At 32.0% G+C, this 27,237-nt stretch overlaps 1 protein-coding gene across 2 annotated transcripts in view; it reads right to left on the bottom strand.

Annotated features, from left to right (window-relative positions):
• The window catches only part of LOC111042878 (max dimerization protein 1-like), a 170,292-nt gene that overhangs the window by 27,272 nt on the left and 115,783 nt on the right, over positions 1–27,237 (bottom strand). For both annotated transcript variants that reach the window (XM_022327593.1, XM_022327594.1), the window contains one exon: positions 11,541–11,655. In XM_022327593.1, coding sequence (XP_022183285.1) covers positions 11,541–11,655 — 115 coding nt within the window. The remainder of the gene's footprint in view (positions 1–11,540; positions 11,656–27,237) is intronic.

Below are 27,237 nucleotides of genomic sequence, written 5' to 3'. Positions count from 1 at the left end.
ATATACTTCAAATCACTCAACGTTGTTGAAAAAAGTTTACTCGTCGGGTGATGCACCGCGGAGAAAACATATTTCCTACCATGTATATCATATAACTTTGTAATATGTATGGCCATTATGCCAAACCTCCACATCTCCGACAACCTCCAACATCTCTAGGGCCAGAGAACCCTACAACTGCCAGTCACGTAGAGCGGCGGCAAGAAAGTTTCGTATACACTAACAATAACAATACGTGATGGGACGAGAGAATGGACTTTGGAAATGCATTTAATAATTGATGCATGCAATAATACTTGTGAAGAAGTATAATGACTGCCTTCAACTTATAAAATTATTATTTATACGAATATTGTGATTCGACCATAATTCGGCCTACAATTCCATATTGATGAATATGACTAGATTTCTCATTTTTGTAACAATTCGGTTATAAATTATAGCTTATAATATTATTATGTGTACTAGTGTGCTTTATACTCAATGATCAAAATGAAAACTCAAAACTCTGGTTCTAAAAGTATATACATTAACATGACAACAACATTTTTACAATAAATCTGAGTAGGTAACAAACCGGTTTTAAAATACTATAATCCGTGTTTGAATACAAGCAATAATTAATGCATTCAATAAATTCTAAAACTTTTGTCTTAAGTCAAATAAACAAATATTATAAAGGCTTCAACATATAATACAATTTCATCTAAAGTATTTAAGTCCATATAAACCTTTAAATTGAAATTAATAATATTAAGTCTTACAACTTCAACTAGGCGTATGATATATGATGGTGCATTGAAGCACATTGTGTGATAGTCACTTGTTTTAGGTCAACAAGTTTTAAATGAAGGTAAACAACAGCTGTTACTTTCGATTTTATTACATACTTATGTATACGTTTTATTTAGTTCGTATAAAAAAACACGATGGTAAATAGTGATAAGTGATAACTGTAGTGCATTTAGATAATTGCAATTTCTTCATGTATAGCCTTCAAGAGTTAAATTGTGAATAATTAACTGTAAAATGCTAAATTTGTGTTATGTACATTGACAATCTTTTTCTGTTTTTTTTTCTTAACGCGCTTTTAGCATATAATAAAACTTTTTAATAGGATAACTATTGAGTATCGCAGTATTCAACAGCGTAAAATAGAAAAATTATTATGAAAAAATGATTTTCGTACTACAATATTACAAAATGTTATATTGGTTTACGTCTTACTTTTTATACTCGTAATGTAGACTTGTACTCATGCCTATAATATAATGGCTGTAAAATAAATATAAATACCTATAAATAATTTATATTATTATTTAAAAGTCTCATATGGAGACGTATTATTCGAGAATCCATCCCTCCGAAAATGGTATTGAATGGATACCTACGTTTCGTCGTACTGTGTCGGTCAACTACGTGTCTTGAAACTTTTATTTTGGTTTGGAGGTGACAAATTTTCTTTATTTTTAATGAGAATTTTTTTTTGTGTTATATTTTTGTAGTTGGAAATTACTGAATGAATAAATGAATAAATAATAAATAAATGAAAATGAAAATGATTGTATACCTGTACGCCTATACTAGTATATAACACATTATAATCACGCGAGCGCACATACACACACACACTTACCAACGGAGCACTAGTGAATTTTTAGACGGTAATTGGTGCCCTTGGTCTCATATATATTACCTTTACTCAGCACATAATATATAATTCATACTATATATATTATTATATCATAATATTGTACAGTTATTCAAAATCTGATTTTTCGAATTTTTGAATATATCTACTGAAAGACCAGTTTTTAAAATTCTTGAGAAATCTTTCAAATTATTTAGCGGATATTGTTTCTGAACATTTTGACATTATAAAAACGTGTCCACTAAGTAATTTACAGCAAAAAAGTTCTCATTTAAAAAAAACAGAAGTTTGTATCACCACAGGGCATTTCTTAAGTAGGTAGTATAAAAACATTCAAGAATGGTATTTGCTTACATATTTAAAAATGCCAAAAATCAGAATTTGAATAAATTAATTGTCAATGGAAAAAATGGGGACGAGCAATGTGCGCGCTTGGTGAACGATTCGGTACATATTAAATACAACGCATTATGTCATAAGCCATTATCGAATACCTATGTCGCGATACCTCGGCACAGCTATAACTATGATCAAAATATATATACATATGTATATTATAATGTATCTAGATATAAGGTATCAGGTATATCACCATCTAGAATTCATATACGCGTGTAAATCGTTAAAATGGAAGTTTTTAGGGGTGGTTGTGGGTATATGTATATGTATATGTATATGTATATGTATATTTATATGTATGAAATAAATATTAAAATAACACGGGTGTGCGATTTTTTTGTCCAGTATCTTCTTTCCATGGCAACCTACACATAATATTATATATGTGTTATATAGGCACACAATTTATACGCGCATCCGTGAATCCATATAGAATATAATATGTATATTTATATTATGACGTCTCTCATCTTTGACGTACAAGAATTTGAGGTAAGGTTTCTTTTCGTTAACTTTTTGAGTGAAATGTTCATTTTTTTCGTATTGTATGTATTATCCATCGAATGGAGGGCAAAACGCAACCGTGGACCAGAAATCTTTCGGTATTTATACGCCATTGCACACTCGAAACCACAATGCGTTTATCGTTGATCGGAGAGTGTATACCTTATTTTATTATTATAAAAGAAGCCCACGATTCGCACATAAAATGCGAATTAGTGCGTTTAAAAAAATGTGAGACTAGTTTTTATTTTGAAACTTTAAGCAGAAAAGCAATATCATAGTAGGTGGAATTTTTTATTTTGAATATTGATTTTAATAACACAAAGAAAAAAAGGTGGGCAAGTGGGCATTACAAATCAATAAATTGAAATGGTTAAATATATGATGTATTTACATTACCTATATTATATTATCGCTAAATATTTACGACTTGATGTAACACGAATATCATATTGCTGTGGCATGAGACATGTTTTCCAGTTGTATAATATTCCTGAATACTGGATGACAGAATGCCTTATACTCTTATTACTATACGTTCTCTCCTATCATAGCTAGTATAATACTGCTTTACCATGCCTAAACTTACATAACGGTTTGAATGTTTGCTGTGTATATAATATAATAATATACTTTTAAGATTCAAGAAGATACTCATGAATTTTATTTTTTAAATTACAACAAAATAACTAAAATAGTTATTTTCATTTAAATATCTATAAAAAGCCTAAAAAGAGTACTTAATTATATTTTTACCATGTATGGAAAATGTTGAATAAACAATTGGTGAACATTTCAAGTTTCTACACTACTACAGTTATTTGAAAACATAATAAAAACAAAATCAATTTTGTCAATAACTGGCTTTGCTTACAAATTCTCGTTTTTCTTAATTTTTTTTTTTTTTTGATTAAATTAGGATTTTGATAAATACTAAGAAATCTTTAATTTTGAGTTTTGTCCATCCTAAGTACAAACTAGATTCACTTTTCTACTTTATTTTAATCTAAAAACTGCTCCCAATCCAAAATACTGAATATAGATACAATAATTTTGAAGGTTAGCCAAAACTACAAAACTAGTTTAATACAGTGATTTTTCATGCAAAATATTTTATGTCACTTACGCTGATATTAATTTTCTCATTAAATTGTGACATGTTTTTTCCATGTATAATTTTAAGTATTTTTTCATGCATAATTTTCGTAAAATAAAACGCAATTCATATTTTTATTGTATGTAATATTTATTACTTTATATTTTTAACTGAATAATTTTATTTACTAACGCCCTCAGAATATAAAATTAAAAATAAGAATGGAACTAAAAAGAGTAAGCAAACCATTTTTTTTTTTTTGTCACAAACATAGTGCGTGAAATAATATAAGTACCTACTTCTACTACAGTGCAACAAACCAAAGACCGACATTTTTAACAAAAACGTAAAAATTGACTGAGAAAAATAGTTTTTTTTATGTTTGAAAATAACGAAATCGTTCATTATTTGTGCTTACTTTATTCAGTGTGCCTATACCGAATTAAATTATACATAGGTATATATTTTATGAAAATATGTTTTTTTCCCGAATTCGTTACGACTATTAAACTTGAACCGCATCAAAACTATACAATATGGTACCTACCTAATATATTCTTCTATAATATACCACGGCGGGTGCACTCGCTCACGTATATCATTAATTATATTATAATAATATGACGTATATAGATACTGGCTAAGAACTCTCTACGGCGACACGGCTAAATTACGTGTGCTGCGCATATTATAATTGTTTCACCGAGACGAACGCGCGTCTATATTATCACAATCTACCGTCACCGCTTAGCCAGGATGATTGTGGGGAGGTTTCGTCGGCGGGGGCGATGGGAGGGGGTCGACCGCAAGAGAACTTTGCCGGAGCGCACCATACACATTACACACAATATACTGTATTCGAGAGCGCAAGTTCGGAGTTAAATCATATATATGCATGAGGCCACCTCTGGTAATGAGTGTATACGATATTTAATATTTATATACGTACGGTAGGCAAATGTGAAAGGATAATTGATCACTTAGAAATATATATGTATATAATATATTATGTGGGTCGTATAGGTGAACACTGTCTACGGAGCATGCTAATTTGACTCGCGGGGAGAGAGGAAACATACACGTCTGTGCGCTATGTAGGTACGCAATGCATATACCCAAATGTATGCATATGAGTAAACGGGCGAGCATGACGTCAACGAATATTATTGCAAACCGTCAAAGGGCCAAGTCAAAACCGTCAGAAGGGAATTTAAACTTTGAGTTGTATTCGAAAACGAAACACGTTTTAGTCGAAAAATTATATCTCTTTAAATATTATACAGTCATATATTATTATAATATAATAATAGTAATATTAATGTGCTGTAATACACTATACGCTTGGGACCGACCGTGCATATCATATTATATTATTCTCTTCTGTTACGAGTTGAATTATAGTAAAATATCATACATGTATTAAATACAAAGTGTTAATACTAAATTAAAAGAAAACGTATATTTTATATATCAACTATAAATTATATTATTTCATATTATATATTATATTATGGGCATTAAATTATTAAACTGATACATTTAAATGGTGTGTAGGTGACAAAAACCTAAAGGTAAACTTTGTATTTATATTTATGTGCAAATTGACCACACTATTCACATAATATTTGTACGACAATAGTCTTCTAACATAATCTCATTTGAAAACAAAAGCTCGTAAGTTAGGATGAGAACACATATAAAATTAACTCTGACAGGAGTTTTTCTTTATCCACACATCTCCAATCACTCCAGAATGGAATAAAAATAAAACTAAATAATAATAATAACAATAATAATAAAATAAAGGAAAAGAAAACTCTTCCCAATATACAAACTATCAATTTGCTTCTACGAACAGAAAACGGAGCAAGTCCGAAAAAATCCACTTTTCCCTTACACGCTCTGTTTGATATTTAAATAAGGTTTTCCTCTTCAACCCTCGGTTTCACCACGTCTCATAAAGCCACAGTTTTATTACGTCTTTGGGTAGTTACGTGTGTCTACAGTAACACAAAAGAAGCGGCTTCCATTCGCTGCTTTCCCCTCCCTAACACATCCTTCCAAAAAAAGGATGGTACAGTTTTTTATTTTATTTAATATTATTGTTATATTCTTTAGCCGACCAATTTTCGACTTCAAACTACTACCGGAACGGCGGTATTAGGATCGGCAACGACAAAAGAAGAATCCCAAATTTATTATTATTATTATTATTATTATTATTATTATTTTACTTCTATCTTTCGTTTCCTCCTATTTATTTCCCTCCCTCTCCCATTATCTCTCTCTTTCTCTCTCTATCTCGCTCCCTCTTTTTTTTATTCAGCCACCAGTTCAAATTAATAATAGAAAATCCCGGGAAGACTGCGGCGCCTGCAATCCCGAACAATCGGAGTATGATATAAATTTATAGCCGCAATTTACTCCACTCCGCCGCACGCTCAGTTCTGATCACTGTGTAAGTTTCTTTGGTTTGACTGGCGCAATAAAGAAAGCAATTCGAATGAGTAGACAGAAAAGATGGGCTGTAGATCAGCTAATTGTATAGGTATTAGGTACCTTTGTCAAATATCAATAGATGCGAATAAGTTTCCCGAAACTAGTTTTGACCACCCTCCGATGATTATAGAATATACAATATTATCATACATCTTATTGCGATGTTCTAATTGAAATCAATGGAATATTAATCTATTGAATAAAAAATACGATATCCTTAATCGAGATGGTCAAATTAGCTAGAAATTGAATATCGGATCATTCTGATGAGTGCATCGTGTGTGAAATGTGAATATAATTATGTATTATTGATGACGTTAAGCGGATTTACACATATAAATTGTGTAAAAATCACACACAAAAAATATAAATTTTTTTGATTTATGACCGAATTAATTTTTTTATATCTGGTCACGGACCGTTCGCCACGCACGTCATGTGACGTGACACTATAAAGTATATGCGTACACTTCGACATCATAATAATATAATATTATAATACACATTATAATAATTAGTATGCAAATGCTTATACGTGGGGTAAAAGCACGTTCGGTTTTTTCGAGTTTCTACCTCTCTGGCGCGCAATAAGGACATGATGATATAGGTATATTATACAGTGATATTTTTGTTTTACCCTATAGCCAAGCACTATGCCATCGAACTTTAATTTTTTTTTTAAACATTTAAAGACATAATTTAATACATTTTTCACGATAAAAAATATGATCCGTGTACGTAATATATACACGATATTATATATACGACCCATGCGCGCCGCGCTTCGACTGTTTGGATTGCTATATCGTGCCTACACAACCCTAGTGTAACCTCCACGACCCTGATGATTGATGCCACGCGTATGTTTCTTGTTCAGGCAAAACGTGTATATTATATAAATATAAGGGCGACGCCTAACCCTTATAGCCACCGCCACTTCCATCCCTATTGACACAACTCTGCCGAGCAGCAAACAATATTATTAATCCTCGGGATGCATATGAAGTACACGCGCGCGCCATCAATGTATATCTATATAGGTATAATTATATGACTACTGCATACGTATAATGTGTCTTATATTAATATATTTTTGTTCGTACTTTATATAAAGTGGAGCGAAGGTCTCGACTTCCCGCCAGTGGAGTAATTAAAAAATCGCGGTCCCGATATTATTGTATACTTGTATAGTTCCCATGTGTGTGCGTAGCTTCGACTACGACCTTTCGCAAAAATATAAAACGACTAGCTATTTCGATGTAAAATGTTTGTGCGTGATTACATGTGTGCGACTTGTGCGTGAGCGCTTTCGCAAAACAACACCTAACCAGCACTACCTACCTGTGAGGACCGCTATATACTCGCGTGTTATATTCATAATAATAATACAAGCCACGCTCTAATTATGCGTATATTATAATATATTATGTGTATATCTGGTGATGAATAATTCACGAGCAATATTCGGGTTGTTGACAAATTGTCGTTCAATTAATTTGGATGGAAAACCCCGAGTATACAGTCAGCGCTGTAATGAATATAGGGAAAAAGCAGAAAAAAAACCCCAAATAAATAAATAAATAGATTAATGTTTTGTGATAGTGTCGTACGTGTTCAAATAGGCAAGTAGAATGGTAGTACCTAGGTATACATTAAAATATATCGCAATTAATGATATTGAAATGGGCCGGAATCGTAAAAAAAATATTTAAAACAAACCTTAATTGACTAATTTTAACGAACCAACCACACTATAATAGAATGTACGTGTGCTGCACCGAATATTTTATTTATATTTATTAGGGTTGTCAGTATTTACGAGTCCTGGTCACTAATGCAACATAGAGTGGGTTTTAAAATCGCACAATATGATATAATACCTTTAACATAACATAACATTTATGTATATGAAAGGAAATTGGTTAAAAGTGACTTAATATTATTCACAAATTTTAGCAAAATAAGTTTTATTGTGTATTATTTATGTTAATATGGAAACACGTCGTTTTGTGATGTAAGGTAGCATAATGTTTGTTAAAACATTTTTTTAATATTTATAATATATTAATCAGTACACGGTCCAAAGATAAGTAATTTTTAAGAAATGCCTGGAGCTTTTAATAAATAACTACGATGCCAAATTTTGTCGTTAATATTATTATCACATATTATTTTATATCTCTAATATTATCTTGACACAATAAAACCACAAAATTTGTATTTTTATACTTTTAATGAAAATGTATGGTTTTTTATTTGTATCTGATATAGCTATTGTTTTATTTCTACTATTGGTCGCATTGATTGAAGAATAAATTAAGATAAAAATACATTTTGCTTCTATTGAAAAGTTGTAAAATAATGCACATAGGTCCCTTTTAACAAAATTTTGTTCATATAATATAGACAATATACCTAACTCTTATTTATAAGACAATACATGTGAGATGCGAACCGATATTAAATTCAACTCAATTTCTGTGCACAGAATAATTTAATGACCCAAGGAGAATGTGTTGTGCTGAAATTGAATATTCAAATGTATCGGACTGAAATAATATCCCTAAGTTACTTAATATATGTTCATATAATTATATACACCCATATTTATAACTTATAAGTCTGCAATCCCATTATGATCGGAATTTCGTAGAGAAAACAAAATTTTTATTTTATTTTATTGTCAGAGGTTAAGTATAAGAAGACAGAAAGATATTTTTATAAAGTACATATTTTAGAGACATTATTATATATTTATAAAATAGGTATCAACAATACTGTTTCCCAATGAGTTGTTTCAGGTTTTTTAGCAATCAAAATAATGGACAATGCCCTCAAAAAGGACAAAAAGAAACAAAATAAAGAATAAATATAATAATAATAATAATAATAGTGAAATGTCAATTTATATTATATATATTTATAGGACGTTTTCAAGAATTTATTTTCGTAGAACTACTTTCTGGAGAAAAAGAATGAAAAAAATGACACTTTAGATTCGACACAACATCAAAACTGTCACCTTTAAAAGCACATCCGTATAGTCGGGTTAAAGGTGCTACATACGAGACAGTAAAAGCTTTTCTCTTATCACCTAGAAATATCATTCAATGTATGTCCTTAGACTTAGGGTCACACAATAATTATTCGACACGTAGTTACCAGTTATTTGTTCAACGTTGTATACAATTAGACTGCTCGAATGAATAAAAATAATAATAAAAAAAACACACAGGGTTACCATGACGTCACGTCGATAACTGCGAGGGGAATAAGTGACATTTTATTCATTGTAATAATTATTATTTGGGGACGTGGGCTATATATAGCGTGCAATATAAAAAAAAACCATTAGTCTTGAATTATTCACGAAACCCACTCCTGCAATTTTATAAGTTAAATATGCTCGTATAATCACGTCGTGAAATCACTATATGAAAATGGAAAATCTGGGATTACTATGCAATAATTACGATTTATATTTTGCTGTTATTAATTAAAATAAATAAATTCAATCACAATGAAGTTGATTTTTCGTTAGGATTTAATTATTCTAAATGCACGCGGTCCACATGTCGTATTAGTCAGATACGTGAAATTAATACAATTTCATATTCTTCCGAGTGATATAAAGTGTACTGGTTTCAGGTTTGTACTTTTTATTGACTAAACAAGAAGCGGTGCAGTTTTAAAGACCAAACATAAAATTTCAGCGATAATATCGAATATTTTTAAGTTTGGTCAATATGTAATAATTTAGAATTTATTTTGGTTTCAACTTTCATCATAATTCACTACGATTGCGGTCTGTGGAAACAATTTAAATTACCTTTAAAAATACCCACCCCTACTAAGTATCTTCAAGCGCTTTGGTCCTCCGTCTTAGCTCTATAATATAAAGACTGCCAACTTTTAACCAACACGAAATAATGAACTTTGGATTGTCGGTGGATGGAGAGCCTAATGGGGTGAAACCAAATCGTATGTAATGATTTTGCAGTGAGTAATAAAAAATATATCTGTTTTTTTTTCAGAGCTTAATAAATTTAGGGGCTCTGTTTGGTCGGTCGAAGACCCGAGTCGTGAAATAGTATGGTGCTAAATATAGTATATATTAAATATACCTTCAAGAATATATTATGAATCAAATAAGAGAAAAAAAGCAACAAACATTAACGTTACTATTTTTATTCAATTATGTCTGGAACATTGAAAAACAAAAAAACTAACTCCAACGTGATTTAATTTAAAGCATCTGGAGTGCAACACTTTACAGGGATAAAATAAATTCGAATTGTTTTTTTTCATCTACTACACAAGTGACAGCGCAATTAAACAATAGTATGATTAAACATTTCTTATAGGCTCCAATGTGCGAGGATGATTCACCAAGCATGTTCATCCCTTTTTTTATTCAATAATGCAGTTATTCAAAATATGATTTTCGGAATTCTTAAATACCTACCGACTTAAAAACCATCAATAAATTAAATCTTTGAGATTTGATGTGCTACTTAAGTAGTGTGTGTATATAATACTGTTATACATATATATATATCCATTATAATGGGTTCGGAGGACGTTTTAATTTCAACATGAACATCATTGACCACGTACATGCATGATATGAGTTTAACATCCTATGGTTCTATACTACTATCATATTTTTATAATATCTATTTACAGTTATCTTTCTTTGCTAACAGAAAAGCGTTTGGTTTCTTTGTGTATAAATAATAACAGCTGAGTATTGCGTACCTAAATATTATAATATGTGTAAAAGTCGGTAGCATAGTATAAACCAAAAACAGCATCCAGTTTCATTAAAACTGTAGTTCCTATAAACACACATACAAACACTGCTACTCTCAAAACGCTCCCTCGAAAAACCCAATAGCCTAGATTAAATCCATAGTTATTACGCTTAATCCCTATATAAGTACACACACATACACACACACACACACACACACACACACACACACACACACACACACACACACACACACACACACGAGCTCGCGAATAGATATTCATCGTATCCCTTCATACCGCCGACTCTTGTTTGCCCCTAGCCGTTCCATTACCCCAACCCCTCGTCCATGGGTACTGCAATCTGCGCAGAGTACAGATTAACCCTTTATCATTACATCGAGGAATACGATAATTATTGGCCGCCGTTGATTATACATGCGAGCCCATTTGATGTGGTCACCACGCAGTTTTCTCAAAAGTACTTAATAATCCTTTGAGCGATCCTGCAGCTATATAGTTCTCAAGCATATTATATCCACAAGATACCTATTAATGGCGAAAGGGTTTATAATTTCCCACCGAAAACTATGTCCCTAGATAGTGACCGCAGAACTGGCAATTATATAAATGTATTACCTTTATGAACCGCTTGGCTTTAGTCAGCAAGCCCAGAGTCGTGTGTCGGGACGATTCGTGACCCAGCGGAACCATTTCTTTCAGTTTTTCTAAACAGTTTCTGAGATGAGCTCGCCTGAAACAGAAAATAAGTGGTTAAGTACGTTATAACGTTACCTGTATCAAACACATGCACAATAATATAGTTATAGTCCTAGTTATTTTTTATCACGACTAAAAAAAGTGCGATAAATTTGACGACTAAACTGTTTGTGAAAAGACGTTATTGTAATCTTATACAATTGTTACTATATTAAATTAATTCAGACTCTTATAGTTTTTAATTTATATTGGGGAAAACATAGTTTCGAAAGAGTTCCTATAACGTCACGACGTGTGCGAATTTGAAGTGTCATAACGCTAGGTATACAATACCTACAGAATTTATTATAATGTTTCACCACAAATATTATCGTGAAAAATGTATTATGGCTTGGTGTTATTCTAACTTGACACAATTTGTTTTTTTAAAGTTATTTATATTTTAATGTTTCGAGAAAAATGTATTATTAATACTTTATTGTACTATAAAGTGAATTATAATAATACAAACATAATGTATGTATATAATATTATATGACGTATTATGCATATGTTACACTGACTGATCTTTCCGAGTAATAATGTTGGTGTAAAATAGAACCAGGAAAAAAATTAAAAGCCCTTAATATTAAAATATAATCAATGGGGAAAAAAGGCTTGTTGGACAATTTTGTTTTAATAACTTTTCTTTTGTCATTGTATTTGAATAATATTACCCAAGCTCCTGCATAATCAACAGACGAGCCATTGTTATTTTTTCGATTTTTTTTTTTGTTTTGTTTTTTCGTTCTCGGTTTAATGGAAATCATTTGTGTTTTAGGAATTGATCAACATAATTAATTTTATATTTATATTAAATCAACCGAAATTATATTCACCGAAAAACACTGGTTGTATAATAAAAAATATTTTTTAATTTATTGTTTGTATATGATGTACCTATGTACGAATATACTATATGCTATCAAAAAGTTAGTGCATACAACGTGATACGTATATAATATAATACTTATATATATATGTTGTCTTTAGACACAAATGGGCGCCAGAAAACTTACGATTGTTTTCGATTGCAAGGTAATCTCGGAAGACAGTAATCTAGAAAAATGGCTTTAGAATGCTATTTATAACGATATAGACCTTTGGCCCCTGCCTTAAAATTTCGTTTTAAGTTTTTGCTACCAAACAAAATACTATAACTTTGGTAGAGTGTGTACTGCGTATATTTAAACTTTTATAAATAATTACCCGTCCAAGACAAAATGTAGGGAATTTGGTTCGCGGAGTCCAATTTACTTAACTGGTTTTAACAATTATTTAACTTTTCATATAAAAATAAATATATTAGAAACATTGTAAATTTTAATTAGATATAAAATGCCTTATAGAAAAGCATTTCTCAAGTTCTGGTTTTATTAACGACAAAAAATTGATTTTGAAAGTAAAGGTTTTTTAATGTTTGCATCAGAGTATAATAGTATAAATACTGTTCCTTCAAGTATTTGACAATTTATATGAGATTATTAAATAACAATTGCATACCTTGTGCAGGTAATAAAATCCGGGTGTATTGCGAAATGCAATACTATACAAGTCAATATTGTATATTACAATATTATATTGTTTTATTGACTTGTTGTTTCTGAAATGATTAGACAAAGTGTAGGCACCTTCATGATAATGTATAGTGTATGATAAAATATGACATTAAGTTGACCAGATAAATAATAGGCTGTAAGTTTAAAATCCATTTTACAAGTAATACAATTAAAGTAATATAATATGGGTCAATCCAGTTTTTTAACGTTATGTGAGTATACACTGCTGTAATTATCGTATGTTAGACGTTTAGAAAAAGGCCAAAACGGTTCAAACCATACAACATACCCACTATATATTTATATTATACAATTTAATACATTATGCTCAAAGTACAATGCATGTATAGTTTTCGCATAGCAAAAGAAAATATGATTAAAGTGATACTGACTACCTATGTGATTTTATGTTATGTGCCCAAAATAATAGCTCCTGTCGCGTCGACACTATAAAATCACTTTCGTCGTCGACGTTGAAAATTATGCGTCTATTGTCTCTTATATTGTGCGTATATATAGGTGGGTTTTATTTTATTTTTTAACTCGCTCGTCCCGGATTCCGCGGGTTATAAAGGTTATTTTTTACGTCCACGCAGCATCCGGTATTTAATTAAATATATAAAATCCGATTGGTTCTGCGGGGTTGCGCGATTTTACGAACGAAAAAATACGACCCTTGCCACCCACAGTGGACCGGAAATCGATATTTTCCGGAATTTCAACCTTACTTATACACTGTATACGCGCTCAGGGTACATATTATTATAGAAAGTGGCAGACGCGTCATCGGAAATCAAAGATTCTCTGCGGTATGAGCACAATAATTATTAATACAGATTATAATACTCGAGCTGAACGATGTGCCAGAAATGGCAAGTGACACAGAGAGTACAATTTAATACATCATAATTATAATAGGTCATAATACGCCAAATGTGTACTATAAGGATACACCGTATGCAAGAAATTTTCGGTTCCAATAACGGTCGTTGATGATATATTACACAACAATAATAATATTATAAGTAATGAGATGGAAAATGCATCTTTTTCATTGCTTATATTATTATTATACGATATATTCACACGGTGTACCTGCAATCCACATAAAATATCAGCCACGGTGGTCAAGGCAATATTTGTAAGATCGACAATAATAACAGTATTCGAACCAAAGCGAATGAGTTCGAGCAATATGGTATTATTGAGACAGCTGTGTACCGTGGTATACATATGGATTTGAAAGGTATAAATTCGAAAGTGCATAGTTATAGTAAATGGATTATTTTTTTTTTAGTCGTTGAACATCCGAAAGTGGGAGGAACGTGAATACGTGATATAGATTGGTAGCGCAATCGTCTTCTTTTATTTAGCTCACATTACTTTTAGGCGTTTCGACGGTTCGACATTTGCCGACGAGTACGAAAAACACAAAACCGATACGAGATGCTCATCGATATTTATATGTGTATATACTACAGTTTTCCGTGTGAGAAGTATTATTCGACAACAATTACGAGAGGTAAATCGACTAGACCATTAAAATAATAAACTTCAAATGACCTATCGTTTCTGCGTAGTAAGTATATATACTTCTATTATATACGCATGTATATACACAACTAATAAGCACAACATACACAACGATTTTATCAAGTTGCATGAAATCCAAGGAAAACCACTTAACATACTTAATACATGTAAATTGTAAATATCATACAGGGTGTAATATAGAAAGTATTAACAAATACAACTAACTATATAACTACCTACTAAGTATGACAACTTTTATTCTAATGAATATTTTAAAAAAAACTTTTCTTAATACTATATTATTATCATCATTTTAAGAAACCCAAAAGTTAAAATATTGATTAAAACAAAAGTTATTAGTATTATTGCATGTTGCAAAGCTTATAAATTATAAATAATTGCTATTACATCCTGTATACATGAAAACTGCACGTGTATACGATACTTCGTTATGAATCTATAATATGACGTTCCTAATGATTTCAGAATTAAATTTAACTGAGGTGTAGTTGGCCTGACAGTGGTTGGTACTTTCGCTTTAAAATTAAAACAATCGAAACTTTCGACGATCCTCACGCTCGGCCAATTCGCAAATTTATGTAGGCACAGAAAGGACGGACGTTCAAATGGGTAAAATATCGTATACATTAAGTTAAGTCCATATATATATTTACTGTACACAATATAAATGCGTTATTCACGTGATTCAGCGGTGTAGATTTATTTGAATGAAAGTTATAATACAAAATTTAAGTATATCATTTACAAATATTATGCATTTACTTGTTAATATTGGTTACTGGACGAAAATCAATTTATAGAATTCGCCATACCTATTATTATATTTATCGCAAATCAGTGTAAATACTTAACTATGTTTTAGAGATAAATATGCCTGCAAAGATATTATACGATAATAGTTGTTTATACTTTATCCTTAATTACAAATTAAAACGATTCACTACATTAGGTATAGTTGAAATCATTTTCTACTATGTATGTTAATTATTATTCTGATGATATTATGTAAGCTGATTATAGATTTGACAGATGTGAATATCAATACTGCGTTATAGCTTTTTTGCAGCTATAGCCTATAATAAATTCATAATTTATAAGTTCATACATATATAGATGGTAAATTTAATATGTCATAAAATTGAATCATTGAATCATTCTTCAAAAACAGAGAAACAAATCAAATATTTACTAACACTTTATGTAACTATATAATCTATACCAAACCAATCAAAAGTTGAAAAAACACAATAAATGCATTATTATAGTCGCATCACGGACGGTTATAATAATAATAATATGCTATATTTCGAATATACAATATACATCTGATGGGAATGTGTATAAGCCATATTCTATTCAACCGATAACTGTTTAGGTCTCCCGGTTCCGGGGTCAATTTCTCCACCCAGTTTTTTTGGATGCCCGGACAACCACGCTGTCTGTAAACGTAAACCAACCTCGGGCCTACTATAACTATTATTATACCGAGTCACTCATTATACGCGGTATACGTTTTAGGAATCAAATAGTTTCGACCTGCAGCCGATTTCGCATGCAAATGTATTCAGACAGCTGCAGTTATACCTCCCTTCCTTGTGCCCACCAAACCGTGTTACCTTTAAGCACAGACATAACCGATAGATTTACTAGATTATGTTTCGGGCGTAATCTTCTCCCTTCACACGCATTTAAATTAGGTCTTAATAAAGTGTGTGCATTACCTGATTTTGGTGGCGAAATCCGCGAAACCCACGACATTAGAGGATTCATCTATAATACCTATGTGCAGTGCTTTTTTTTAATCAATAACAATATGATGATTTTTTCCTGACCTTTACTAAATTTTTCGACGACTATTCTTCTAACCGTATTGTTACAAATTGAATGTCTAAACATTTTATAAAAATACCTATTTGTATTGTCGGCATACGTATAATTTCGTCTCTCGTTCAAATTGTATGCAGACATATTTTGTGTATATATATTGTATTAATATATTTCTTATATTTTGTATATAAATTATAGATATGCAACTACGATGTTTGCATGTTTGAATAATTTCTTAAGTGAAAAAGATTATATTTTTTTAGGGAAAACATACTACATTTTATTTGTATTATTAATTTATTGATTAAGTAGTAAAGAATAATTCGTATGTTTTTAATTAACAACAAATATATAAGTCATTGACAGATTGGTTTTACAAGATGTTGCTCTGAGGTAATTCATCAGAAAGTCTTTCGACAAGCTCTCACAGCTGGCTAAGCAATTTTCGTACTAATATCGGTAGGTTTTAAGGAAATTAGAAATATGTTTAAACTTCAATTCGAATTTAGAAACACTTAAAATAATCGAATGGTAACAATTTTTAGCGATATATGCGCCAACGGTTATTTGAATGTAGATGTTTTAAATTTGGACCATAATTTATTACTAAACATCAAACATATTATATTTTGCATTCGCCATTTTGCTAAAATTCACGATGCGTGAAATCAACTTAACCAAGAACTAAACTTAGTCTCTCGTGACTGCCGATCAATGTGTCAAAAGGAAGTACACATTGAGTTAAATGTTGTTGGCGATTTGTTCCCGAGAGTGCTTCCAATTATTTATGTGATAGGGCTAAGGTGCTGACAGGTCAAAACACAATATGCTTAATGCAATAAATTAATAACCGTAAAGTAAGCGATTTATTCCAATCCACTAACAAAGCGAAAATCGATAAACATATATGGCTTTTTAACAGATATATAATAAATTCATTTATGGTGTTAGTATATTATATTATTACCTGGATATTTACCATGATACATTTTCAAAGTATGCAACAATTCAAAATATGATTATGAAATAATATATAATAATATAATATTTATTAAAATGAAACAAATTAAGAACTTTACAAATATTTATGGAAACTATCAACGGTACAGTAAATCCATTTTAATAATCGTATAAGCTAAAAGCCTGTCTACCATGACAGACAAAACAAACATTAATAAAAACGTAATAATACCATATTGTTACTTCAAAAGTACCTGTATATAGTATATTACGATTGGGACAGAGTATAATAGTATAATATATACCATACTCCAAATCGAAAGCACAACCGTCAATTATGAATTTCATTTTTTAAACCTTGAATAAATCGACAAAAATAAAGTGGGGCCCAATAAGCACATAGTATTCAAAAAGTGACACAAACAACGAAAACTGAAAGCAACTGCAGCTTAATAGAAAGTTACTTGAAATATCACGTATAGTATAATATCTTCCAGTAAAATTTCTTCACAATACAAAGAGAAAAATATCATACTCTTGAGATGTATTAACTGATGTAGTATATCTGATTCATACAGCCCCAAGTTCATACAGACCCATCGAGCAACCGTATCAAACGTATGTGCTTCCTGCATCCATTTTCACACGTTGCACTGAAGAGAACAAAACAACGAACAAGATAACTTCAACACTAATAACCATATAAACGGTGACACCATTATACCAGATTACTTATCAAGATGCCCACCATCTCACAGTTTAATGGTTACCAACAATCAAAAGTTACGGGATATGTGAGAGACCGAAATGAAACAATAAATTCAAGTAAAAGTGTTCAAGCACGAAAGCTCTTCTTATGTTTTATTTAAAACATCATTTTAAACAAATTTGTATGGGAAACATAGAGCTATCAAACAACGCTTTCAAAGCACAATGAGTCCGTGAGCTTTAAACTTAAATAGTCGTCACGGACCATGGTTAATCTATAACCTCATATATTATAAAATAATTTATCTCAATTGGAAAATCTCAAAAGAAAAAAACAAACACATAAATTGCTTTTAATAATGTATAAAGTATACTATAATATTATGTGTTAATTATTTTTACTTTGGTGTTCGAATTTCAAAATATATGAAAAAAGGAAAAAAAAATGTTGATTGGAATTTCCGACACGTAGCTTGTCACCATTAAAACATACTTCACAGGTGTATTCCTTTAATACATTTTTGACTAAAATAATAATAATAATAATTGTTTCATTGAATTCGTCATCGTCGGGACCGTCTTCTCCCGGTGTTATAGATTTTATTCCACTTTACATTCTCTGACAGGAAACCCGTGCTCTGAGTCTCTGACAACGGTTGACAGTTCTTCTGACGACCGTGGAAACTCTGCTCCTCTCCACGACTCCACCCCTTCCTTATCACACTTATAGTCGTATTATTATTATTATTATTTTACCCTCGTCGCTCTGGAATAATGAAATCCTGGAGGAAGGATGGATGATGGGCTGAGAGAAGAGAAAAGACAAAAAAGGAAAATATACATGCACGACAAATTTAATCTAATTTAATTTTTTAAGGAACGTATAGACTTTATAGCTACAGATCGGTGGAGGGGTAGATAGCGTCGTCCAAAATGTTAGCCCTGTCAATCGTCTGAAACAATAAATCGCCGTGTCCTTTAGTGGGCCATAATTCCTCTAGCCATTGCGTATACGCGGTAAATAATTTATAAAAACATAAGTTAGGTCAAAAATCCATGTCCAACTACATACTTCGGAATACCAAATACTAAACAGCAACACTATTAAGTAGGTATATTAAATTATTTAGAACGGCAAACAATGTTTATCTTTTTCCTGTAATAGTCAAATAATGCTAGAACAAGACAACACTGCGAACCACACTGTTAACATGTTCTTGTGATATGCACTTTTATTGAATGGACTTGCAAGATGATATTGTTATGATAAAATAATAAGCAATGTGATACGAATCGCATTGTATTCGCTTCTCGCGTAGCTTAATTAAATTGTACTAATTGTTATCAACCCAAAAATCTCCATCGTAACTTTCTATGCGACAGTGTATTATTATTAGTTATTACTTATTACTACTTAATAGTTTGTTGTGTGCACCATGGAGTGTGATAAATTTCCGTTTTATTGGCGGAAATTATTGTGTTTTGTATTAATATTATGGTACACTTGTCTCGTTTGATATCCACATTTATGTTCCGTCAATAATGACAATAACAATAATAATGTTGTTCGTGTAAAATACGAATGATGAATATTATTGTTATAATGTCTACGGGAAACAACTATGAAGTCATATTATATACATATAGGTACCGACAAAAGTTCAGAACATTGTTACACAATATGATTTTTTTTAAGAAACGCAGTAAACGATTTTTAATTTGCTCATTACATTGTAATTGGTTCTTGTGATTGTTAGGCCACTGTGGAAATGGAATAATAACAAAACCTATTAACATCATAGGGTTGGAGCAACTAAAATCAGTTCATACATAGCGTTAAAAAAAGCTTAATCCACTATATCTCATAAAGTTGGACAACTCACTCTAACTCTGAATGAAATTTAACTATATATTTACTATTTCTTATTAAATCGAATCATAACTTGAATGGTATATTACCTACATTGATGGTACCTTACATTCTATGTTTGATGAATTCGATATGATTAATCGGTTAAATTCATTTTAAAAAAAAAAAGTCGTTTATTACGTCTGAATCGTATATGTGCTGTGGTAATGTGACGACGTTTTAGAACTAAAACAAATACTGATGAAAATGTAGACTGATAGTTCCGGTAAAAAAAACTGAGGTCGGCAGCGGATCTTGTTCTTGTCAAAAATCGTTTGGCTGGGCTCCAAATGTTATAATATGGGGTTTATCAGATCGCGAAGGTTTGAATTCTTGGTGGAATGCGTGGGCTGATATGCTGCGTGTCTACTCTCCCGCTGTCTCTGCGTAACGTATTGTGTACGAAAGTATATAATAATAATAATAATAATACATTATTATCTAAGTGCAGTCACTGCGATGCCAAGAAACAGTGCGATTTGTACGATCTATCAAGCTTAAAGTTCTCGAGACAACGGAGGTTGGTCTAACCTCTCAATAGCGGTTGCCGTCATATAATTATGGATAACACCAGGTTTCCTCCAAGTATGTCATTTTGTTCAGAATTATTTAAATATATCAAATACGTTACTAAATAAATCTCAAGCCGAAGCCCGAGAGTGACAATAAAATATAATATCATGAAGGTATAACGTATAGATACCGAGGACGTATTAAAAATATAACAATCATACACGGTATAAGTGCGGCCATTTTTATTTTATGTATGTGAGATACGATTTTGTTTAATGCACATAAATATGTTAACGATTCAAAGTAAAAAATAATTTTATAGGTTTTTGAGGGTTTTCATAAAATACAATATATTTCTACTTCTACTTTTAGGCGTAAATAACATATTGTTTAAGCTGCAGGAATAAAAATTAAAAAATTTTTTTTTAATTAAAATTAACTAAATAATTACGTAATGTTTACTTACTGTCTTGATAAAATCTTTGATATATTGAAATAATAATGTATACCTATAGTAAAAACTGCAGTTTAATATATTACAGTCAATCAGCAAAAGTGAAGTACGAATTGTAGCTTATTTAGATTTTATCACAGTAAATATTTTCAATGGAAATTCGTGACAAGTTAAATAATTATTATATCGTATTTATTCTCTCCGTAAGCTCTAATTGCTTCCATCAGTCCGGGGAAATGTGAAACAAAAATCAACATCAATTAACAAACCCCCTTGGCACGACCCATCGTAAAACTGCGGAAACCCATCAAAGAAAATAAAAATTAATAACCTCTTGGGAGGGTCGCGTGTTACACTGTAATTAATGATGTTTTATGCACACATAATGTTTTAGGTACTCTTTAAATATCGAAACCGGAAAAATGAAATAACGGTAAACAAACGCACTCGCCACGTAAGTTCAAAGCATTCGACCCCTATTGGCCTATACTTTCTCTTGCTGTCGAGTGGGAAGTTTTATAGAATTTCAGTGAAAACCTAAGTCCATCCCCGACCCAGCCTATCACACAACATATTACAACGTAACCCCGCTGCCTCGGTTGTATTTTTAGTTGGTCCTAAATGATCTCTGGGTGGAGTTGAAATAGACCATGGTTCATGTCGTGTTGCCTATACGTCGTAGAATAAAATTAAAATTATCTTCATGTCATATCCCTACTCGTGGCCAACCACGTAATCTCCAAAAGCCTTATGACTGTGAAAATTAATTTAAGAAGCCCGCAGTGATAATAAAAATAAAATATACAATATATATATTATTATATAATGTGGTCGCAAATATACAAATATTGAATTTCTCCAGAATACAAACACAAGAAAAGAATGTTTAAAAAATATTGTTATATTAAATATTTTAAAAGATTTTTTTAATTGGAACCCTTTGCAGAATACCTCCACACACACTACAAATGCATTCTTTTATTTTCACTTAAGTCCTGAGGACTATATTTTAATTAGGAACAAAACCTTAGACAGCGATGAGAAAACAAATCGGTTTTTTTTTTTTGAAATCCGTACAGTTTAATTACAAAAATATTGTTCAGCCATAACGCAATTAAATATGTTCGATAAAATTGTATCGTTTCATCACTCATAAAGTACTAAAATGATTTAATTTCAGGTATGCGCTATAACAACAATACTAATTGTTATACATGACCTAACACTGAACATTTATTCAACTCCAAAATCACGTCTATGGTAACGAACATATAAAATCGTGCTAATATATCATTTCTTGGTGACGTACTCCAAATGTATGAACAATATAATCGAAATTATTATTCTTATTGTATGTTATGATATTGTGATTCCTATTGTTTCTAGACTCGGCCACGATGTCAAAAAAAAAAAAATTGAAAACAAGAAATATTTCTATGCAGAGAATTGAAAAATAAATAAACGTATATAGGTTATATAGTGGTTTTAATATACCTACCAAAATTCTAAAATTATGTGAGTGGATCGGCACGGGAGCGTCCGTTCACTTACACGATGGCTATAAATCACTCGATTTTCCCCTTTTCTTTTCCTTCTATTTAACTTCTTCTCACCCGGGTACCTACAGTGATTTACCGTTTCGACCTTAAGGCTTCGACCCCACGATTTTAAACGACCCAAAGTGCCTTATTTCACTAAATCGCGGGTGCGACACACGCGTATATTAAACGCCGTCCAAGGAGACGCGGTGTCGCCGATTTATCTTTATTGCTGTAGCCTGTAAGTTGCAAATTGTCCGAGATCTGGGTTGTTCCTGAAAGAGTTTTTCTTCAAGCACGACAGTATAATACATAATTATGTAAACTTTTATTGTATTATGCTTGCGATTAAAATGGCTGATTTATAAACCAGACCGGACACAATACATTTCCGTTTAAGACCGAGTTAGACACACGATTAGGCGTTTTCCTAAGGGTCCGGCGGAATGCCGAGTGGGACGAGGATCGACACGAATTTCCCCCCCGGCCATAAATCTTTAATTTTGTTTTTGTAACAAGCTTTACGCGATTGCTACATTACGTAAACGGCGACGATCAAACAAAATTAAAAAGCACATGTTACAAGTGCCTATCACATGCCGTAGAAGTGATATTCATTTTAATTTATATAATACACAGGTATTTATATACTTCTATTGACTGAAATCTATCAAAATTCGTATGTAAACATATAAAACATATCTACTGCTGCAGATGCTGCACATTTCATGCATATGTGGGAATACGAATAACCGTTCAATTCAAATTATTGAATGAACAGGTTCGAACAGAAAGTAAGGCATATAGCATTTTTTTTTAAACTTGATTATGTACATTAACAGTTAAATGTCTCAACAAAAATACGAGTGTAGTGTTGATTACTAAATTAAGTAGTATTATTATAGCGTGAATTGTTTCAAAATGTTACGTTCTATAATAATTTTAACTCGTATAATATTTAATTTTTACTTTTACTGTTGGTATCACGAAATTAAATGGCCTTTTAACTGGATTCGAATTAATGTAAAAACATGAAACGTTCCGATTTCAATTTTGTTTAATTTTAACCCTTTATGATGGGTGAGTATCAGGATTGTTAAACCGTCCGTACAATGAAATATTTGTGGTAGGCATTCCTCTAATCGAGCTTGGCCATACATTATTAGTATGGCTGATTTATATCCATTGCAATACAAAGACTATATGATCCGCAGACTTTTCTGATTCTATATTATAATTTATAACATGGGTTCTCAACCTTTTGAGGTCCACGCCCATTTTCAAACTATTTTATGAGTTCACGCCCCACCTCCTCACTACTATAAGATTCACACCCGTAAGTCATGACGTAGGAAACAGCATGTTTTCATTTTTCGTGAATTTTTTCAAAATTGTCAAGCCCCCCCCTCCCCCGCTGAAATTTTGTCACGCCTCCCTAGGCCCCCCCCCCAGGTTGAGAACCACTGATTTATAATTTGATATAGGTACATGAACTATCAAATCAAAAGCTGTCTTTGCATCATATAATTCTCTTTGAGGAGTTGAAAAAATCCGACAAAAATTGTATTTGCACTTGCGTATACAAACTGGGCAAACTTCATATGTATGTGGGTAGGTATATATTATTATGGAAATACACACAATAATATTATGCACTTAATTGGAACTTGATTAAAATCAAAATTACAAATTTATGTTTTATATAATATGTATACGAAATCATACGCTCCCGGTTAGTTAAAGACATTGTATAATTAAACGTCGAGATGTACGATATAATTGAATAATATATATTATGTACTTATAAGTGTATCGAATGAGCAACGTACGACGTAAGGGAATCGTAGTTTGCGGAGAAGGTATTCGGAGAAGGCAAAGGCATGTGTAAACGTTGTGGTAGTAAGGGGCGACAAGGGATTAGAACGTTGTTTAATGAAAGCGGTTATACAAACATGTAGAACGCGCATCATCGAAGTATAAATGGATTTTCCGCGTAAGTTTAACACACAAGTTTACGTTGATGACAAATTCGAAGGATTGGTGGGTCGCGGATGTTTGTCCGAATTCGGAGCAATTCGTTAAACGGCTTCACTGCACTCGCCGTGTAAAAATATACACACGCGCACTTTTCGTAATTAATAACCGTACTTACTTGAAATGTAATTATTTGTAGCCATTTGGACTATTTGGGATTCACTTTCACTGCGTGTATATATATTAACTTAATTCGAATATTAACGACTTCGACAGCGTAGAAAACGTGCTGTTTATTATACACTTATTACGAGTGCTGAGTCGGCTGTATGTTTTGCTTGATAGAAAATCCCTAGAGTTTGTATCCACACTGAAATCCCTATTATTTGTTACTGATGTTTGCTATAACATATACTGTAATGAGGGTTATTCATAGACCATATAACTTATATACAAGAACTGTCCATAACAACGGCATTACGAGAGGAGTGCAAACATTTTGCAGTTATGTAGGCTGTCTCGACGAGAAAATATAATTATCTGTATATCTTACCGTATTCACCCCCCCCCTCCTGAGTGACTCAGTTACGGAAAAGCGCCCTCTATGTATCCAAGGTCAGTGTGCAATTTTTCTTGTCTATTAGTAGCAGGTCTATGGGGTTGTGTTATTATTTAAGGTTTAAACATAAATTGATTTTATTTTAAGTGATTGACCGGTTTGACGGAGTTATATTATAGGTACCTAAAATATATTCGAAATGAGTCTTATGCATCACCTCTATACAGTCATATCATAGATTTGAATACAAATTGTATTTTATATGGGTATGAATTTATTGGATTCTTACAGCTTTTGATTTAGCGGCGAAAACCCCAAAAAAATTTGAAATCATACTCAGTATAATATTTAAGTTTATTCGGGATTGGCGCTTTCAAGAGGTGATGGCGGAACTACCGATTTATATAAAAAAAAAAATCCACAGTATTATTCTATGATAATAATATTATTATAGTTCTATACCAGTCAGAGGATATACGCATTTAATATATACAACACGATCGGGATCTAAGTCTTCCACTCGACGATGGCTTATCGATATATATATATATATATATTATATAAATACATATTATTTAGTATCTTTGGAATCCTAGGGGGCGAGTGAGAGAGAGAGAGAGGGTGGCATTTGGTACAGGAAGGGCGTAAAAATTCACGAGTCGCGCGGAACTAAAAGAAAATAAAAGCACCGCCCGTCATCGCCTTTGTGTCTCTGCGGCGAATTTCGCGCGGTGGAGAATATATATAACTCATAAATTTTTATAGCCACGATTTCCGGTCCAAAATATATCTGCGCGATCGAGTAACGATAACGCGAGCGCAGCAGCAGCCGACTCTTCTCCGTTTAATTTTACGACTCGCCCAACACACACACACACACACACACACACACACACACACACACAATCGCACAGAAACATTATATATATAATATATATATACACACATACTCTACCCCACTGTACGTATATAAGCTGCAAGCGACTGGCGACACTGATGACGACGTATCCATTATTATCAACAGTGTTCCCTTATACCCTGGCCATATAGTATGTATATATATATAATATATCTTATCCTCGCCCCCGTGACACACAACTTTGTATATATTCACTAGAAACGAGGTTTTATCAGCCGGATAATGCGACGCCAGATGAGCTGTTCACCGTCTCCGGCTGCCATCACCGCATGCACACTGCTGCAAAAAAGACTTTTATTTTTATTATTTTTTTCCCCGGCGGCGGATGAACGATAATGACGACTAGCACGCGGCGCCGAGGAGTAGTGGTGGTTTTCACGGCGACGACGCCGGACCATTTATTCGCAATCAGTGAAATAAGAAAAAAAAAATGAAATACCTACAATTCTTAAACCACCAACGACGGGCGTATTTACTATGTATAGTCATTTTATTTTCGGCGAGACCTACAGTTCGTGTGGTATGGTTACCGAAAATTTGATGATTTGTTATTGAAATATACTTCGTAATGCGCATTCACTACAAAGTTACTTAGGTACTAACACGGGCGTAAGTGCAGATAAAACGTGAAAATAAATTTGAAAGAATTCATCTCAGATTTTAGTGATTTTACACAAGAAATAGAACGGATTCGACGAGTGAAATCAAAAACTATATACATTTTCCTGATTCTATAGACTGACGAAGAATGAGCACGGCCATAATATAATATGGGCACATCAATTCTTGTCTCTATTTTGGTGAAGCGCCCAAGTGCGTCAGAAATAAAATTGATACTACATGAATTCGCAGACAGGTCAATTAAACTCCGAGACCCAGAGTCCGCCGTAGTATATAATATTATACATTGGTACTGTTGTGTACGATAATAAGAGTAGGTATGTTCAGGTACAATAGACCGCAGACATGACAAATCGACGTGCGTATGACGTGTTTTTCCTGGTATTTTTTTCTCCTATAAATAAATAATACCATTGAGTATATATTGTAAAATATATTCTCGGTGATAATAATATATATTTTACTCAAAACCGCATCGTTTG

This window comes from Myzus persicae, unplaced genomic scaffold (genome assembly GCF_001856785.1).
Source record: "Myzus persicae strain clone G006 unplaced genomic scaffold, MPER_G0061.0, whole genome shotgun sequence".
Classification (NCBI taxonomy): Eukaryota; Metazoa; Arthropoda; class Insecta; order Hemiptera; family Aphididae; genus Myzus; species Myzus persicae.
Note: the sequence above shows the minus strand (reverse complement) of the source record. Positions and strands in the feature narration are given on the sequence as shown.